The following is a 20,250-nucleotide window of genomic DNA, read 5'->3' on the forward strand; positions in this document are numbered from 1 at the left end:
TAATAAAGATATTAACCGTTTCTTTTGTGAAACCTCCTGGCTGTCAGTTATTTCAGACTGCAGATGTGTTTATATTCATCAGTGTGATTTTCTGTCTCCTCAGGCTTTGAATAAGAGCAAGAAAGCTCAGGTGAGTTTGTTGGTTGTTTGTTATGCTTACGGCAGGATTACACTTTATCACCTGACTGATTATTGTACATTTTACATTAGTATTGGACCTAGATTTGTATATTTTGTTCAAATATTTCAGTAGTTTTAACATTGTTATATTTATATGTTGAATACCTGTTTCACCAGCCTTGTTTATTTCTAAATGTCAGCTTTAAAAAGTACTGGGTCACTTTTTCAAATCGTTCCTTGTTTAAGTTACATTTTTTACCACGTTTCCTGAGCATACATGTGCAAAGGCAATAAGACATTATAGAATATGGACTGTAAGAATTTATTTTAAATATTTGCTCTTGTTGTTGTTGTGGTGCTTCAGGAGGTGGAGGCGCTGCTGAGTGAGAATGAGATGCTTCAGGGGAAGCTCCACAGTCAGGAGGAAGACTTCAGACTACAGAACAGCACGCTGATGACTGAACTCTCCAAGGTAGCGCTCTCCCTCTCTCTCTCTCTCTCTCTCTCGCTCTGTGTGTGTGTATTCACATACTACTAACATGTAAAATACATCACCCATCTAACCGTCTAGACACTGTGTCTAATCATTGGACTATCCCACAGTTTGCAGCAAATTAACATCAGAAGCTCCAGTCCTTAATCAATGTCACACAGGATGCGTTCAGGAACAGGGCAGAGTGTAGGTCATCCATGTTTTGGCAGCGCTCAGTCCAATAACTGTATTAAGGCAGACTAGAGGCTTGTGTTGGCGGATTTATTCAAATAAAAGGGTTTTTTTTCCCATGAGTTGGACGTCAGATAAAACACTTGACTGAGACACCATCTTACAAACTGTAGGAAAATTATTTTCTGACATTAAACTCATCTTCTACATCAGCACCATGACCCGGAACACTTGTAACCTAAGCGCTTCATACATGAACACAGTAAGAGGACATAAGTGGTAAAAAGACACAAATGTATAACTGTTTTAGAATGAAAACATATAAGAAGAAGAAACACAAACATGCAAACAAGTAGGTCCATTAGGAATACCACGATATACTTTGAGTCAGATATATGCATATATATATAGAATATCAGAATTTATAGAAGCAGAGCTGAGAAGTGTGCAAAATATAGCGAGAAATGGGCATTTACAGCATGCAAAATGAGGAATGCCTCACACAGCTGTACTGCACAGTGTTTATGAGAGAGGGGAAGAGTCGGTAGCCTCTGGAGAATTACAGAACTGAGAAAGAACAGCTTTATTTAAAGGTAGACCTGTGGAGCCAAATCAGGGTCGTAAGTTTTGATCATTCGAAAAAATAAAATGTATTTGAAAGTTTTTGTCCTGAACTTTGAAAAATTCAATGATGTGTTCAAACAAAAAATAAGTATTTCAAATCATTTTTCAGGTTGAACATTATTTTGACTCTGTTCATCAATTTTTTGGAATAAAATATTTATTTTCATAATTCACTTTTAAACATATTTTGATATTTGAATCCTTATTTTTTTCAGTTGCTGATTTTACGTTTTCAGATTCAAATCTCGTTTTTTCAGGTTTCACATTTTTCGTCTTCTGATCATTTTTTGATGTTCCTTTGGGGGCGGGGCTTACCAAAGAGTAGTTTGGCATCCTGAGTGACAGCCCTCCCTCTGTCATGTTGCCTTCATGGATGTTAGGTAGCGCGAGAAATACGCCGGCGACCCAGGTTCGATTCCCGACCCGTGGTGCTTTCCGGATCCCACCCCGACTCTCTCTCCCACTTTCCTGTCACTCTCTATCCGATTAAAGGCAAAAAGCGCCCCAAAAATAACTTTAAAAAAAAAAAGATTTGAAACTGAAAAAATATTGTTTTGATCTGAAAACGTAAAATCTGCAACTGAAAAAAAAAATGAGTCAAATATAAAAATTAAAATAAATATTTTATTCCAAAAAATTGATGAACTGAATCAAAATAATATTCAACCAGAAACATTATCTGAAATACTTATTTTTTGTTTGAATACATCATTGAATTTTTCTAAGTTCAGGATAAAAACTTGATCTTACAAAAAACTCCTATTTTTTTGAAAGATCAAAACTTACGACCCTGATTTAGCTCCATATAAACCTGTTCTCTATAAATAAGTCTTACTTTATATTTTTATGGTCTGTAAATCTGTGGCTTTCAGCTCAAAGCCTGTTGGTTCCTCCTGAAGACTTCTGAGAGCGTTAATACCCTCTCTGTTTGTTTCCAGCTGTGTACGCAGATCGAGCAGCTGGAGCAGGAGAACCAGGGCCTGAAGGACGGAGCGGCCTCCGCATCCAGCCCCCCACCCAACCCCACCTCCAGCCCTGTGGATGGAGAGCTGCTCCGCCTGCAGGCTGAGAACTCCACCCTGCTGAAGAAAATGAAATGTGAGTTGGTTTGGCTTCAACAGGCAGGTGAACCAGCTCAGCCAAGTGCAAGACGCTCTTAAAGCTGAACACAGCTGTGAGGATAAATCCAGTACTTCATCAAAAAACATTGTATTTAAATTAGCAGAATTCTTCTAAATGTTCAGGCAAAAAGGCCAAGACTAAACACTGTTTCCAGATTGAATTCAATGCTTTGATTTACCAGAAAAAACAACAACATAACAGAAAATCCAGCTTAAATATGACTTTAGCAAACAGGAAACGCGCGCAAGTCTTTTCTTTATGGAATTTGAATTGGTGATTCTTCCTGCAGCTCTCCAGGAGCGCTCCGACATGGAGGTCCAGAGACAGGCGGTCACCGAGGGCAACGAGGGTGCTGCCACGGTGACAGCCGGCGCCAACGGAGTCTCTGATGCCACAGGGAAGGGGGAGGAGCCAACAGCAGAGGGAGCCAATGAGAGACTAGAACAGGTGATTGACAGGCAGAATATTTCTCTTTTTTTAAAACCTAAAGAAAACTTTATATTTGGGATAATGATGTAGCATTAATTATTACTTTAGTTATTTTAATCAACTTTTATTTATCGATTCTTTCTATTTCTAGTTTTTGATCGGTCCAAATTGTGAGATTAACACGTTATGTTTATGTGATTTCCTGTTTGCAGAAGGAGGCTCAGCTGGAACACAAAGAGAAGCAGCTACATGGTGAGTTTACACTTTATCACTTGTACAGCATTTCTATTTGAAACACAAACTCCTGTCCTGTCAGGGGATCTTCAATAGTCCTCTGGTCTCTGGGAAACACACTATATTATGAGTTAACCAGTTAGTAGTTGACTTCATTTGAATGTCACACAAATTTATACTAAATAAGTTTACAAAAGGTCCTTTATTCTCTAAACATGAATCCAAAGGAGCACACTGAGTTTTTGTTTCCTGCTTAAATTCTGCGATATTGTCTCAATTATCAGATTACTTTAAGCATTTCAAAAAGTTTAGGCTTGTTTTACACTACATATGTTACTAATATTATATAAAACCATGTGAATCCACCACTCATGATGATGCTTGTTGCACTAAATTGTCAAATATCGGCCCGAAATCTGTGACATCACAACTCTTCCTCTTATCCATTTGAATGTCATGTTCAGTTCCTGCTTGTCACTATTTTAAATCTGGTTTCTGTTTGATAATTACGTCTCAGCCTGGCTTTATTAAAGCGTAGAGCAGCTAGCTGGCTCAGGGCAGACACACACTACCAGCTGACCAACATCTAAATGTGTAACTGAGGAAATATCAGGATGAGTGATTTTCTGGCAAAGCTGCAAAGCCAAAAAGTAATTCATACCTGGCTTACCTTTTTATAAAGAGGACATTAATAACCGGCTGTTACCCAAACACCGCTGCAGTGCAACTACTGGATACATGATGGAAGTCATTGGGGAGTTGTCATTTATTTGGGTGATCTAGTCTGTATTTTAAGACTGAATTTTATTTATAATTCAAGTTTTGGAGCAACTTTTTGGACGTGACAATTTTAAAAATAGTGTTTTTGTTTTTGAAACTGACACTTAGGTTGTATTGATTGATATCAATCCCAATTTCTGCATGATGTGAGGGAGCTTTATGAAGCGAACCATGTGTCGTTTATTGTTAAATTCTGACTTTGACATCACACATCCATCTTTGTTTGGTTTCATATCATCAGATATATCAGCGTTTACAGAAAGGAATCATACAAAACCAAGTACTGATAACCAGTCGATGTCCAGAGGGTCAGAAAGTGTAAAATGAAGGGAAATGCATGAACATTAGCAGGAACGTGTTGATATTAACATGTAATGACCTGAGTAAGAAAGCTCAGACTAGCTGAACATTTGTTAAAGAAAAGAGTAAGAAACACCTCACACCTCACATGAGCTGTGTGTCATGGCACAAGGCATTGTGGGAAATCCCTAAAGCATGATCCAGTGTATCCTAAAGGAGATAACAAAGGAAGCATTGAAGCTCCTTTCCTATTCTTTACACAATGTGCGTTTGCTGCTCAGCCAGAGAAACTCGGGTCATAATTGGGTCGTGCAGACAGGAGCTGGTGTAGTGTGTGTCTGGCCTAACAGACTCCCCCCTGCTGTGTGCGGCGCCCCCTTTAGGCCTGTCAGAGAAGAGCGTAGAGAAGATTGTAGCTAAGCAGGCAGCGCTAGGCTGGTCGGCTGCTCTCTGTCCAATAACTCACTGCTTTGGACCAGAGCTGGAGATGGCACTGAACACCGAGCAGGAGGAGAAGAGGCTGCTGAGGGAGCAGATCCACGCCCTGGAGGTACACACACACACAACACACACACACCGTTCCAAAGTGTCCAATCCACTCATCTGGTATACCTACAGTACGAGGTTATACATTTCTTTTATGGATGCCGCCATGTTTTCTTCTGACAGTTGCACATTGCAAACAATGTGTCATGGGTCATCCAACTCTGCATCTACACTGATGAAACCTACAAGAACCAGGGGCCTTTTCTCCCTTTAATTACCTAGACTTGAAACGAGTAGGGATCCTTAAAGTATTTATTAGATTCATTGAGTCAAAAAAACAAGGCTTGTATTGGTATTTAAAAGTCTGAAATCAGTATTTCAAAAGCCTTAATAATGCTTAGTCATGGTAAAAATGGATTCTTTAATTCAAATGTATTCCTGTCTTGCAATCTTTTATCACAAAATAACTGAATGTATTTTTTTATTCATTCTTATTTATATTAAGTTTTAGATCATTTTTTCAGGAATCAAATTGATTTGAGTAAAGACGTAGACCAATAGACAGTCAATGATTGCTCTAATATCCAACATTTCCTTGACTTATTATTTAATGTATTATACAAAGTCTAACTTGTGTAAATAGGTTTTTATGTTCATCCTTTACAGGCAAACAAACATATTTATGCATATTTTGTGTATTACCAGACAAGCTGTGACCGTCTGTTTTACTTTAAATTCTAAATCAGTATCGCCGTAAATGCCTCCACTGAATCTGAAAGGCCAGAGGGTCAAAAGAAACTGCCCGTGTGCGTGCGTGCGTGCGTGCGTGCGAGAGGAGACTAATTAATTGATGACAGGAAGCGAAAGTCAGCGGAGACATGTCAGCATGAAGCGGAACCTCACGGGCTGCAGATCTTTAATCATGTCTCAGTGCAAAACAGCATTAGATATATTTACTCTATCTTTATCCCTGATATCTATTTTATTATGGTTTGTTTATTTTGGGCTACAAGTATTCGTTAAAGATGCTTTATAATTAAATACAGTTAAATTATATCACATTTGACTAATATTACTCAATTCTGGAATACAGCCTTGTGCAAAATGTGTGCAGATCAGCTCTAATCACTCTGCAAATTATCCAACAACTCAAGATGTTTCCTGAACGCCAGAGTGATTCTTAGGCCAAATATTATAATAACGAAGCCCGTAGGAACTTCCCTTTTTCGTTTCACTTTTCTGTGAAAACCCTTGCCTGCTTCGAGTGATTTTGGTCAGGAAAAAAGTGTCAAGTACTTCGTAATGTGGTAAACCTCCAAACCGAGGAGTACTGTCATCTAACATTTGTAAAAATCTGGACTCCAGTGTCAGGCCTGTGTGAAATAATGATGTGGTAGTCTAGTTTTAAATGCCTCTGTAATCTGAAACTCTACTGAAACATGTTCTCCTGTCTGTCTGCAGGCGTCCAAACAGGCAGACATCACCAAACTGCAGGAAGAGATCACAAAGGTAAAGGTTGTCAGACACCATGAGGCCCTCACTGATTGATTGTTTGATTAACTTTATTGATCGTCTCCTGGCTCATTGGCTACTGAATACAGCTCAACGAGTCGGTATCCGATGTTCATCACATTGTTAAACGAGGTTTCATAAAACACTTCCTGTCTGCCTGTCTCTTCTCCAGCTGACCGACAAGTTAAAGAAGAAGCAGGAGAGGTGAGACTCGTTCAACCTTTCATTAATAGTCACATCTGCTGGTGAGGAAAGGTTGAATTCACAGCAGAGTGTTCTGATTTGTAATTAAATGAGATGTTTATATACCAGCTGAAGCTCCAGATGTTTATTAAAACAGATAGGAAAATGAATAAAACCACCGCTGGATAATAAAGCTGCTTTTCTCTCTCGTAGTTTTCAGCGCCTGCAGGGAGAGAAGGAGGCCCTGTACAACGACAGCAGGTCAGAGCTTCTGCTGCTACTGCTGTTACCAACGCTGCTGCGCTTCACTGCTTCTGTTCTACTTTGACTGCTACTGCTGCTACTGTCTGTCATTTATTTTTTGTATCTTTTATTACGAAAATGTGCAGAGTTACATGTTATTTTACATGTGCACGTAATATTTACATTTAGATCATTTTATATCCTTTATGGATCATTTGTTATGTTTTCAAGACAAAACCATAAAAATGAAAAATCCACAAACATAAATAAAACACATGAGAAGAAAAATAGCATCCATTTTTTTCTCATATAAAAATAATTCAAAGCAACAAATAATGCTTTGAAACAAAAAAAATAACAACAACGAAAGATCCAAATCCTTAGGTAGGGGGTCCTCTTTTTCCCCCAGGGGGTTAGCCATCTCTCAGAAGAGAATGTTCGGCCTTCCATTTTCCATGGAGAGCAAAGTGTTCCCATGTGAGAAGTGCTCTTCGAAGGTGTCATTATTTATCTGAGCAAATATCAAATCAGTGTCTGCGATTACCCTTCCCTCATCATGGGCACTATTCCTCCTCATAGTTCAGCAGGGACACATTGCATTCACTCTTCCTTTCAGTCGCACCAAACAGCTGTACTGCTGCTAAGGCACAGATGAAAGCGTTAAGTAACTGCTTGCTTTGCAGCTCATTTGTACTCCAGTAGTGACTGTACGATATTTCTGACAGTGAGACAGTGGAAGTTAGTACTTTATATCAAGACTGTCAGCCTGGACTGTGAGACAGTGCTAAAAAGTGCCTTCTTTTACAGTAAACGGGGTATCATTCTTATTCTATTCTCTTATTATTAATGAATTACTTAACAAAACGAATACTTCTGCTTCTTTACAGCCGCCATTAGTACCTAACCTCTGTATTGACAGACCTGCGTGTTGTTTTGTTTAGTCGTCTGAACATTATTATGATGTCTCTGCAGGACAAAGATTGATGAGATCAACCAAAGAAAAGAAGAGGAGCTGAAGGCCACCAACACCCGCATCCAGAAGCTGCAGTCAGACGTCCTGGGAGCCAATCAGGTCAGAGCTCAGCCGCACAGCCCCGGGGGGGAAGGAAAGACTCAAGTGCTTCAGTAAAAGCAGAAATACCACACTTCTAGATATGCTTGAAGTAATAAGAGTAATCCTCGTGTAACATGGCAGAAAAACTGAATATTAAATATGATGTAATGGATTATAATTACTGTTGTATTTATGTGTTTGTGCTACAGCTGGATGTAGCACACGTTAATAACTGTATTATACAGCTGAGCAGTCAAACCATACTATCTATTCAAACAATGAATAAATAATCAACATTAGATTTAAAAAAGTGATTTGTATTTTCTAAAAATGATCAGAATCTGACAGAGTATTGATTTGCATGAACTGAGAGATCAAGAGTGGCTTGCAAATTGTGGCGGAGTAGAAATAGAGAGTAGCATGAAATGCAAATACTTGTTCTAACTTGTAGTTACCTGGAAATAGTGAGTCTGATGTGTGTGTGTGTGTGTGTGTGTGTGTGTGTGTGTGTGTGTGTGTGTGTGTGTGTGTGTGTGTGTGTGTGTGTGTGTGTGTGTGTGTGTGTGTGTGTGTGTGTGTGTGTGTGTGTGTGTGTGTGTGTGTGTGTGTGTGTGTGTGTGTGTGTGTGTGTGTGTGTGTGTGTGTTGTTTCAGGTGACAGGTGAGCTGAGGGAGCATCTGCAGAGCAAAGAGAAAGAACATGAGCTGGCTCTGCACACACTGAGAGACCAGGTAACACACACACACACACACACACACACACACACACACAGGGAGTGAAAAGAAGGACTGATTGTTTTAAGGCTAGTAGGATTTGTCAGAAGACTAAAAAGAGAAATCTCTCTCCTCACATATTTGCAACCAATAAAACTACAACACTGATCTGGAAACTGTCAAACCTGTTCTTCATTCACACTCCATGTAATGTCTGTCCAGTACATGAGGGAGGGGGGGGAGGGAGGGAGGAAGTGAGATGAGGAAGTGAGTGAGGGTTACAGGGAGAAATGAAACCTTTAGGGATTTCTCTTTTCGTTTCACTTTCCTCTGACAGTCCTTCCCTGCCAAAGTGTTTCGGTCAGGAATAAAGTATTAAGTATTTTATAGGACGTAAAAAAACGACCCTAAAAACTTTAGCAGTGGAACAGCCAGCTGTGTTTCTGACCGTATCCTCCTCTCGTCCTCCTCTTCTTCTTCTCCTCCTTTATATTTTGTCTGTTTTCTTGCTTTGGTCCACGTTGTTCCTGCCCTTTTTTTCTCTACTTTCATTTGTGCTTTTCTTCGTCTCTCTTTGCTCCGCCCCCTCCCTCCCTGCCTGTGGTGGTTCGGCGCTGCAGGTAGCCAATCAGAGCGCAGTGAGTCAGGAGCAGGTGGACAGCATCCTGCAGGAGAACGATGCTCTGAGGACAAACCTAGCCGCTCTAGAACAGGTAACACACCTGGAGAACCTCCTCTAGAAGTTCTACCCCCAAAACACTTCTGTAGCTTCCATAAGAAGAGGTTAAAGGGTCGATGTGAGGTTCCCCACTCACACTACATCATCTAAAACCATCTCTAAAAACACTAGGACCTTCGTGTTCGACAACTATTCTTTCAAACGCATTATCCTAAACTTTCAAGCCTCGTTAGAGAAGGTGAATCCCAGCTGCAGTTCACTCAGTTTGGACTTGTGACCCGTCTTTCAGGAGAACAGTTCTCTGAGGACTAACCTGAGCGCTCTGGAACAGGTAACTACATCTCAGACCTGAACTAGAACCCTCCTTTAGAACCTTAACCTTAGAAACCACATTCTAAACTAATGAAAACCCTATTTTTGCCTAGCTATATACCCAAGTAACACTGATTTGGAAACCTCCCTCTGCTAGGACTAATACTACTCAGCTGTAGTCATGGTTGCAGTTGGTATTAGAACCATCTCTTCTGCTTCACTCGGGCGATGATAGAGACTTTTTGATCCAAGTATGCCCTTGAAGAAGGTTTTGACTTCCTTTGGTTGATTTATTTTCCTTTTCGACAAGTTAAACAAATAAACAAAAACTATAAGTGTACCGTGAGGTCGAAGACTGTCCCGATTCCCCGTTTCCGAGGCTCAGTCCCACCCCTTGCTTATATAACGCCTGGTCCCGGTAAATCCAAATTGTTCTTAGAATATTACATTTAATTCAAGTTATAAATAGAAAGAATAGATTAGGACCTAAATGAATAAGAAAATAATCATTTATAATTAAACACAGAAATGGCTCTAACACGCACACTGGCTACGGTCACCTTCTGTCGTCTAATAGAGTGTGCTGTAATCTCCCGTCTCCCCACGGCTGTCTCTCACTGACACGTGTCTTTCACCAAACTGCTTTCTGCTGAATTCACACTACACTGCTGACACACTAAGGGTGACCAGGTGCCAACACGCCATATGCAGGACATGTTGCTGCGTTGCTAAGAGCTAGTTTAGATTGATATATAATGTCTGTCCAACCCTAAGAATGTACTTGCACAGTGAGGTAAGCGTTTATTAAATCAGCTGCTGGTACCTCATCTGTTTGGCAGTCCTCTTTGGGTTTCAGGAGGAAAATATCCAACATTTTCTTTATGGGCCAGGCGTTGCTTGTGAGTTTCGGGAAAGTATCGCTTCAAAACGTTTTCACATCGCTGCGCAATTGAAAAAAAAATCTCACAAAAACCCTCCATGGCGACACCCAGAAGGAAATACATTGCTCTGTTGATTGATTGACAGCTGACACAGCCAATGGGGAAAGCCCTCTCGTGTTCTAAACACCTTTGGATAAAAGCCAAGTTTTAAATGGACAATCAAATGCAGGACATCGGCTAAATGTGTGGGACAAACGCTGTGCACCTGGTCACCCTCCGTACACTCCCCATCATCATCATCATCATCATCATCATCATCATCATCATCATCATCATCATCATCATCATCATCATCATCATCATCACTAATGTGGGAGTGTTTAAAGGGAGCAGAGGGTAACAGAGTGACTGTGATGTGCAGATCCAGACGGTGAAGACGCAGGAGATGAATCTGTTGCGGGAGCAGCAGGAGGCGCTGACCCTGGAGCTGCAGCAGAGACGAGCCGAGCAGGAGGGTCTGCTGAACCAGAGGGACGACCTGGACTCCCAGCTGCAGGTCACACACTTACACACTCACTCACTCACTCACTCACTCACTCACTCACTCACTCACTCACTCACTCACTCACTCACTCACTCACTCACTCACTCACTCACTCACTCACTCACTCACTCACTCACTCATTCTTCAGAATTATTTACAACATTCCTGTTTGTCCTTCAGCAGAAACTGTTTGGATGCTTTGAGGTTTTCCATGAAACGTCACCTGGCTTGGACAACTTGTCCTGTGTATAAATGTTCCTGCTGTGAACCCCCCCCCCCCCCCTCTAATACTCAGTCATCTCAATGAAGCCAGTGTTGCTTTACGGTCACATTGGTCTTGTATTTTTGCATCAGATTGAGTTGGGAGGCATTTATCCCTCTAGATAAGCCAAAACACACTAACACACCCTAACCCTTTTTAAAGAACTGTTTTAAATCATAAAGAGTTGTTAAACCTCCCTGCAGGCTCAGCAGGTCAGTCAGATTTATTGAACATTTATCCATGCGTAATTTAAAAGAACATGACCGATATTTCACTTTGAGTTTTGTCATGTTGGGAAAAAAAAGCAGGCCATCCTCCCTTTGATATTTAGACACATGAAAGACAAACTAAACCTAAATAATACACTTCTGTCCTTTACATTTTGTCCTTGTGACCTCAGTGAGAGGGGGAGATGGAACGTGGATTTAAAGGAAGAGGAGATTCAATTTCTGTTTCTCTGTCTTTCCTTCTTCCTTCAGGAGTCTAGTTTTGCCAACAGGAAGTTGTTGGAGCAGCTGACGGAGGAAGGACAAGAGAAGGAGAAGCTGCTCAAAGATCTGGATGAGGCCAAGAAGGTACACTCTCACACACACACACACACACACACACACACACACACACACACACACAGTTGACAGTTTTTGTGACATGCATAAAGACACATGATGCTAATGAACATGGTGTGTGTGTGTGTGTGTGTGTGTGTGTGTGTGTGTGTGTGTGTGTGTGCGCGTGCGCGTGCGCGTGTGTGTAGACGGCAGAGAAGAGGAAGGCCATGTTGGATGACATGGCGGTGCAGCTGATGCAGGAGAAGTCCGACCACAAGGAGGCGCTGTCCGACCTCAAACTGCAGCACGAGAAGGAGGTGAGAGGGTTTATAAATACAGCCTGCGGGTGAGACGTGGATCTGCCCTCTCAGTTCTTCATCTGCTTTAAGATCTGATTCTTTTCTCTTTCAGTCTTTAAAATGTGTAGAAATACACAATTGTTGCATGAGATTTTGTGAATTGAGTCTGACTGATTCAATCTCATCTCCCCCACTCCTCTCCTTGATACACTATGTTTCCTCTCCTCTATTTGATTCCTCTTTCTCTTTCATTTCCTCTTGTCTCCCTTCCTCCCCTTTTCGTTCTCTCCCCTTTGTTCTTGTTTCCTCTCCTCTCCTTATGTCCTTTCTCCTTTCCTTGTTCCCTCTTCTGTTCTCTCTCATTTCCTTGTTTCCTCTCCTCTCCTCCCCTCTTAGGTCCTGGGGGTGAGGGCTCGATACGAGAAGGAGCTCCGAGGCCTCCATGAAGACAAGAACCGCTCCGAGGAGGAGATCCGACAGCAGCTGAGAGATGAAAAGGTAAACGGAGGAGGAAGAAGAGCCGAAATATCTGGGGAAATGCGTCCGACAGTTTCCAAATCTCAACAAAGTGTGTCTGTCATATGTCATCAGGGATAAACGGTGCTGTCCGTGTATGATTCTTATATATATCTGTGTGTGTTTGAGGCCCGGTCGAAGGCGCTGGAGGGGCTGCAGCAGCGGGTGGAGGAGCTGCAGGCTCAGGTTCAGTCAATGGAGGGAACCAAGGGATGGTTCGAGAGACGACTGAAGGAGTCCGAGGTCAGTCCCACAGTCAGCTGACGCTCCTTCGATGGTCACCAGGAACTTAAACGTCACATGTTTTTACAGCTTCTCTTAACTTACTAAATATTATTCATTATTTGGCTTTTTAAATTTCTTTCTGCAGGAGAACATCGAGAAGAACACTCTGGAACATCAGGAGGAGATCGAGCGGCTGCAGAAAGAACACACTCTTCAGCTGGAGGTACACACACACACACACACACACACACACACACACACACACTCACACACACACACACAGAAACATACTGTGCACACAAATGTTTTTTCAGAATGTTTAAGAAAACATGTTGTAATATAAATAACGAACACGAGTTTGTGGGTGTTTGTTTATGCATTTAGTCAGTGTAGGAGTGTGTGTGTGTGTGTGTGTGTGTGTGTGTGTGTGTGTGTGTGTGTGTGTGTGTGTGTGTGTGTGTGAGAGTGTTTGGGACTCTAATTGAATGTTTCTAATTAAAGCGTAGTTGTCTCCATGGTAACTTGGACAGGTTAAAGCGTGTTAACAGCAGATGAGAGGAGGAGGCGTGGTGCGAGCGCTGACAGTCTGCTGCAGAGTCTCTGAACGCTCACACAGTCTATCCTCAGACACACTGCCACAGATCCAGGAGCAGGGTTCTGGTTCAGGGTTCTGGTTTAGGGTTCTGCTTCTTCTTCTGTGGTTTCTTTCCTTGTTTGACAGGATTGACTCCTTGTATTGTATTATTTTAACCCCCGGAGCTGCAACACAGAGGAAATATCCGGTGTGTTCGCTCAATATTCTTTACATTACGTTTGAGTTACGTGTAGCTCAGTTGAGTTTTATGATCTCTTTCTTCTTCTACTTAACTAAATTTGTCTGACGGCTTAAAATGACTTTATTGACCAAGATTTACTCCTTTATTTGAATAGTCTGTTAGTTGACAGAAGTAACTGCTTTCTCTTGTAGAAATACTTTTAAGGTTTAGTCCAAACAAACGTTGTGAAGGTGTCACTTTGGTCTCTAGGTAACTCTGTGACTATTTCACCATTTTTTTAACAAGACAAACTATCGGTTAATTAATCTAAAAGTTTATAGTTCAAAACAAGCTGTACCGGCCCCGGCCGTGGCGCAACTGGCTGGGGCACCTGCACCGTATGCCGGCGACACAGTTCCCGACCCGTGGTTCTTTCCGGATCCCACCCCGACTCTCTCTCCCACTTTCCTGTCACTCTCCACTGTCCTATCCGATTAAAGGCAAAAAGCCCCCAAAAAGTATTTTTAAAAAACAAGCTGTACCACAACTACAGTGAAGTCCTGCTGTTACATTAATGCTTTAGTAATAATAATCTAATTAAAAAGTATATATAGTAGAACAGGCAAAGTAATAATACTTGCCTTCTCCTGACTTACCTTACGCACATGAAACGTATATTTAGTGCAGGTTCTGTTGTTGCTTTATTTCTACCACTGAGGAGAAGAAAAGTTTGTCTTTACACTGAAACTCCCAAAGAAGCTCGGGCCTTAATAAATACACGTGAAAAAAAAAAAAGAATTCTGAGTTCACATAAAACCGAATAAACCTGTTATCCCCAAACAATTAACTCTGTCCTAAAGGAAGCACCTACCTTTGTTATCACTACAGTCTGATAAAGAACCAATAAAGCACCGCCCGCCGTGCATCATGGGATATGTCAGTGTGGATGTAACAAAGTGCTTGCAGCCAATCAGATAACCCGGCTGACTCTGCGGCCCTCCGAGGAAACGGTTTGTTCCAGAGGGACTCCAGAGGCTGACAGACACTGATGTGTGTGTGTGTGTGTGTGTTATCTCCTGGATAGCAGCCTGCTACAACGCGCTGAACGAGGAAACTTAATAGGAAAAGTTAATTAATGATGGAGGAGGCCTAATTAGCAGCAGGTCGGGTGTTCTGCAGGAAGGCAGAGTGTGGTGGGTTTGAGTTGCAGATGCCACAAGTTCCTCTCTCTGACACACACTCATCAAGGTGTGTTAAAAATAACCACTGTAAGGTTCTGATCTCTTCATATCCATCACTTCACTTCAAAGTTGATCTGTAGTTTGTAGCTCATACATATTCATGTTAGTATGTTAAACAGAAATCCATGCTTTAATGTTCAGAAAGCTCTTTATTTTTCTCAGACTGCCTGTGCTGCAGCACCTCTTTTCACCCTCTGTCTGAAACCAGAGGCCAGTGTGCTCTGATTGGTTAGCTGGACGGCTATTGCTCAACCAATTAGAGATGTCCCGCCCCTTAGTCTATCACGTACAATGTGTTGGAGCGCTAGCCAATAGGAGCACGAGTGTTCCATAGTGATGTCATTATGTTCCTGAAGTAAACAAAGGAGTCCAATGGAGGCGTTTCAGACCGGGGGGGAGGGCGGGATTTTAGCCTTGGTAGACTGTTAACATGCACTAAAACCTATAGAACACACTACAGCAGAGGGACAACCCCAAACATCTAAGAAATAATAATAAAGGCTATAAATATTTTGCTGACATGAACACAATGCTGTGTGTGTGTGTGTGTGTGTGTGTGTGTGTGTGTGTGTGTGTGTGTGTGTGTGTGTGTGTGTGTGTGTGTGTGTGTGTGTGTGTGTGTGTGTGTGTGTGTGTGTGTGTGTGTGTGTGTGTGTGTGTGTGTGTGTGTGTGTGTGTGTGTGTGTGTGTGTGTGTGTGTGTGTGTGTGTGTGTGTGTGTTTCAGGAGACGCGTGTTTGCTTTTATTCTCCGTCAGGTGGGCGGCTGCAGCCTGGAGGAGGCTTTTTTTTAATGTCGATTTTTAGTCAAATTAATTAGCCGCAGAAGATTAGAGGGGAATTAAATGTAGTGTCTATTTTTTTAAATGAATCCCAGAGTCAGCTGGATTAAGAGTGAGGGGGCACCGCTCAGAAATGGAGGTTTAGACTTCTTTAAATATTTCCATTCAGCAGGAGAGCTCAGGGATCAGAGGAAGGAAAGTTTCTAAGAAGTGTTGCTGCCTTTTCTTTTGTCTCTCCTGAGTTTAGTTGGAAAGCGTCTTCTTATCTTTGTAAATAAGGGAATGGGATTTGAAGCGCTATGCAGAAATGGGAACAGTGCATGTACTGTGTAACCACAGGGGCTCCCAATTTTGTATTTATTTTTGTTTATTTCTTCAGAATTTCTCTTGAAAAATGTCTTCACGGATTGACAGAGATTGATGGATTTATAATCAATCATATTTGCCCAAATGAAATGATTTCACATACTCTTACTGACACTTTTCTGAGTCCATATCCATCAAAACAAGTAGATTAAAGGATATTACTAATATTTAGCATTGAATTGAAATTGAAAGTGTATTTCTCCAAAAACAATTCAGGTCAGGTCAAATTCCACTGTTTAGAGTCAAATCGTCAGTGCAGTCACGTTGATATACAGGATTTAAAAGTTTCACCCTGAAACAGAAGTAAAAAAGCGACTACGTAGGAGAGATCCACAGTTCCTTGTACTGTAGTCATTCAGAGTATGAGGAAAATACAATGCCCTCTCTGTGTGTGTGTGTCCTGCAGGAGAAGCAGTCGGAGATGGAGGGCTTGAAGCAGCAGCTGCAGGAGGTGGAGAAACAGAAGGAGGAACACAACGCCGCCATGGAGAAACTCAAACAGGTAACAACTGGGGAAACCTTCTCCCAATACAACTTACATACAAGTACTACTGCGACATGTACTAAGTATGCCTCTACCAGCAGTGGAGAAGTGAGAGTCAATAATCAGAAAGTATTTAAAGTATCTCACTTAAACATATAAAGTTAGAGGGAGTTCATGTACAATATTACAACCTCAAATGCCCCTAAAACTAATCGAACCCTCACTTCTAAATGCTCCCTTACATCAGTCTTAATTTAGGTTTGAATCAGTATTAGATGCTGTACATCAAATGTGGTACAAAGTAGTAAATGCATTTCAGAGTAGAATGAGTTGTCTAAAAGGAATTTAAGCTTTGACAAATTACAGTAACAGATCCTGTCGAGACCTATTTTAAAATCAGACTCAGAGTGCATCGTTTTAGCTTTAAAGGAACATTAAAGGGCTGTTTCACCTACAGATGCATTTGTTTTATCCCCTGATTTAAACTCAGGGTATCGGTGCAGAGAACTGATCTGGTTCCGGGGCCTTGTCTTCAAAAATATAACCTGAATTTTTATCTCTTTTTGGAGATTTCTACAGCTACTTCATTTATCAGCTCACAAACACTTTTGCATCTCTGACACACACACTCTCAAAGGTCTCATGTGACACAGATCTTCAGCAGTACCAAATCCAATTCAGAATGTACTTCCTGTGATACTTTTAGAGCTCTGAAGGGTCAGACTCTCAGACAGGTCTCCAGAAAAGATGGACCTATTCAACCCAAGGGACACTTTTGTGCCGCAGCTGCAATAGAAAGAAGGAAAGATGAATCATAAAGCATATGAAATATCAATAAGGTGCAAAATTCTGAAGTCTGATCAGGTTTTGGAGAACATCCTGACCTTCCCTTATCTCCTCAGATGTTTTTACACATTTGAAATCGTATGCTTTGCTTCTCCAGAAATGGTGCGACATAAATACACTATTAACTTAAAATCAGAAACCAGGAAGATAATAGATGCATAATCAGCGGTACGGTGCTATATCTGCGTCGGTATCTAGGAGAAATATAAACTGTATTTATTTTTTAAGCGTGGTGATATTCATGTCTGTCTCTCTCTAACCCCCATCGATCTGTTGTTGTCTCTCTGCAGGAGATAAAGGACACTGTGGACGGGCAGAGGATTTTAGAGAAGAAGGGAAGTGCAGCGGTGAGTAAATGTGCATCGACGGATGTTTCCACACACACACACACACACACACACACACACACACACACACACACACACACACACACACACACACACACACACACACACACACACACACACACACACACACACACACAGCAGAGTGATGGACTAACAGAGACACAGACAGACAGGTGGATGCTTAGAAAGTGTGGAATTTAAATGGAGATGAGTATATTTTGCAGATTAATTTAAGAGCAGCCATGCATGGAAACTAATAATTAGAAAGTAAATCTCTAACTCTTTGCATGTGTGTGTGATTATGTGTGTGTGTGCAGCTGAAGGACTTGAAGCGGCAGCTGCAGCTGGAGAGGAAGAGAGCGGACAAACTGCAGGAGAGGCTGCAGGAGATCCTGACCAACAGCAAGACCAGGACAGGTACCTGAACGCACCGTTAAACCCATCCCCCCTGCGCTGTCCCATCACACTCTGCTCTAACATGTCCACTAAGATGCACTTGTCAAAGTCTCTGGACAACATTCAGCCTTAACAGAATGCTAGATAAAAAATAGGCCCTCTGATCAAATGGCATCTTTTTCTGGCTTGGCGTTGGGCAGAGACTCCTCTAAGCATTTCATCGAAAACGTTTGCCTCTTATCTATACAGTACATTTGGTCTACTTTGTATTTGTCCCCCCTTGTTTTTTCACCATGAGCTCCAGCTGTAAGATACTTGCTCTCACACTTTGTATGAATGAGCTTCACCGCTCAGTCCGACAGTGGAATAGCAATGCGGATAATCCACGTGCAGAGATAACATAGGCAGAAACATCCAGGGTTCACTCACAAGCGTGCTTTTCGGCCTCCCATCTGAAAGACACCAGCTTCACCTCCAATTTCTACAGTAACGTTACCAGCGCTTCTGTTTGAAAATCAAACAACACGTGTACTAATCCGAGCAGCCACAGAAAAGTAAAGCTTTCAGAGTGCTAATTACACTTTTAAATAAGAACAAATCTTAGTCAAAATCAGCGGGAGAAACACTTAGAAGTGTTCTCTTCTTCTCGTTTACAAAATGAAATGAAAAGCCGGAAGTCTCATCACCAAACATCCATCAACAACTATTGTCCCTCTGTATCTCTGCCAAAAAACACCCACGATTTTAGGACTAAATCAGATCAGATTCAGCTGTTACTAATAAGAGGAACAACCCCAGTCTAGAGATGCTGACTCCAGCTCTGACTGTCTATGAATGGTTTTAATATCTGGTGTTTTTGATGCAAAGGCTGTGATTTTGACACTGAATTATTAGTTTGTTGATTCAGTTCTGATTGGATGAGTTGGCGGTGGAACACCTTTTTCTAAATGTGTGTGTGTCTATATTTAAACCCGACAGAAAGAGAACTGGTGAATGAATGATGAAGTGCATGAGGATATTGTAACATGGCTCACCTTGATGCATGAAACGGAGATACATGTCGTATTTCTGCAGGTTTCTGCTCTTTTAAGCATCTCTTCTGCAGCTGTTGATCCCCGTGGACAGTGGGGAATGGAACGAGCATTTATTCATGTTTTATTTTAAACATTTTCTGGGGATTTTGAGCGGTAAACCCTGTCCACAGACTGTCCTTGTCTTAATCATTTCCCATTTCTCTGCAACAAATGGATCTACTCTACCTCAGAGCTCCATTCACCGTCAGTGGAGCAGAGCCTGACGTGACATTGAATCTAACCGGAAGAGTATTTAAATCCTCCTAAATGGACGGCATTCTCCCTTTAAATGCTTCAGTAAGGAAAGACGGCAGTTCTTGGCGTGTGTGTGTGTGTGTGTGTGTGTGTGTGAGTGTGAGAGTCCTAAGTGGCTGAAATGTGATTGTAACGTGACCGATGGGTCCGATAATCGGCGGTGTGCTAGCCCTGCGTCAGGAAATTCTGGCCCAGTCCGGAACCTGCTGCTCAATATTTAATGCAGCGCTCTGATTCCAAAAGCTGACTTGGACACAGTGGCGTCTGCCGGCAAAACACACACACACACACAAACAAACAAACACAACACACACCTGCGCAGTCTCTCACATCTCTCTGCATTTTAATCGATTCACCCACAGAGTGTTTGTCTTGTTTCACATCTTTCTTTCTTCTTCTTTCTTGGACTTTCCTTTAATTATGTGCATTTTACACACACACACACACACACACACACACACACACACACACACACACACACACACACTCTCTCTCTCTGTCTCTCTCTCTCTCTGTCTCTCTCTCTCAAAACGGTGCAGGGCAGTCCTCAGCATCATGTATAATCTATGAGTGATAAATGTTTAAAAGGCTCTTCTGCACAAACCTGAGAATCAGACATTTTAAAGTAGCCTACTTATCCCTCTGCCCACTCACAGCACCTGCATTAAAGGGACAGTGCACTGCAATAAAGGGACAGTGCACTGCATTAAAGGGACAGTGCACTGCATTAAAGAAAGGGACAGTGCACTGCATTAAAGGGACAGTGCACTGCATTAAAGGGACAGTGCACTGCATTAAAGAAAGGGACAGTGCACTGCATTAAAGGGACAGTGCACGGCATTAAAGGGACAGCACCTGCATTAAAAGGGGGGTTCAGGGTATTAAATGGACAGTACACTGCATTAAATGGTGGGTTCAGTGTATTAAAGGGACAGTACACTGCATTAAAGGGTGGGTTCAGTGTATTAAAGGGACAG

General features: G+C 41.8%; 1 protein-coding gene across 5 annotated transcripts in view; it reads left to right on the top strand.

The window, feature by feature from the left end:
- gripap1 (GRIP1 associated protein 1) overlaps positions 1–20,250 on the top strand; it is a 37,935-nt gene that overhangs the window by 2,237 nt on the left and 15,448 nt on the right. Inside the window, exons 4-25 of one of the 5 annotated variants that reach the window (XM_063885814.1) lie at positions 104–130; positions 485–592; positions 2,347–2,506; positions 2,820–2,977; positions 3,172–3,211; positions 4,657–4,823; positions 6,221–6,268; positions 6,444–6,475; positions 6,668–6,715; positions 7,670–7,769; positions 8,405–8,482; positions 9,085–9,177; positions 9,433–9,474; positions 10,758–10,892; positions 11,622–11,717; positions 11,897–12,007; positions 12,386–12,487; positions 12,635–12,748; positions 12,876–12,953; positions 16,279–16,374; positions 17,493–17,549; positions 17,867–17,966. In XM_063885814.1, the coding sequence (XP_063741884.1) occupies positions 104–130; positions 485–592; positions 2,347–2,506; positions 2,820–2,977; positions 3,172–3,211; positions 4,657–4,823; positions 6,221–6,268; positions 6,444–6,475; positions 6,668–6,715; positions 7,670–7,769; positions 8,405–8,482; positions 9,085–9,177; positions 9,433–9,474; positions 10,758–10,892; positions 11,622–11,717; positions 11,897–12,007; positions 12,386–12,487; positions 12,635–12,748; positions 12,876–12,953; positions 16,279–16,374; positions 17,493–17,549; positions 17,867–17,966 (1,990 nt within the window). The remainder of the gene's footprint in view (positions 1–103; positions 131–484; positions 593–2,346; positions 2,507–2,819; positions 2,978–3,171; positions 3,212–4,656; positions 4,824–6,220; positions 6,269–6,443; positions 6,476–6,667; positions 6,716–7,669; positions 7,770–8,404; positions 8,483–9,084; positions 9,178–9,432; positions 9,475–10,757; positions 10,893–11,621; positions 11,718–11,896; positions 12,008–12,385; positions 12,488–12,634; positions 12,749–12,875; positions 12,954–16,278; positions 16,375–17,492; positions 17,550–17,866; positions 17,967–20,250) is intronic. The other 4 variants (XM_063885832.1, XM_063885823.1, XM_063885848.1 and 1 more) reach the window with 4 other exon arrangements.

This window comes from Eleginops maclovinus, chromosome 1 (genome assembly GCF_036324505.1).
Source record: "Eleginops maclovinus isolate JMC-PN-2008 ecotype Puerto Natales chromosome 1, JC_Emac_rtc_rv5, whole genome shotgun sequence".
NCBI lineage: Eukaryota > Metazoa > Chordata > Actinopteri > Perciformes > Eleginopidae > Eleginops > Eleginops maclovinus.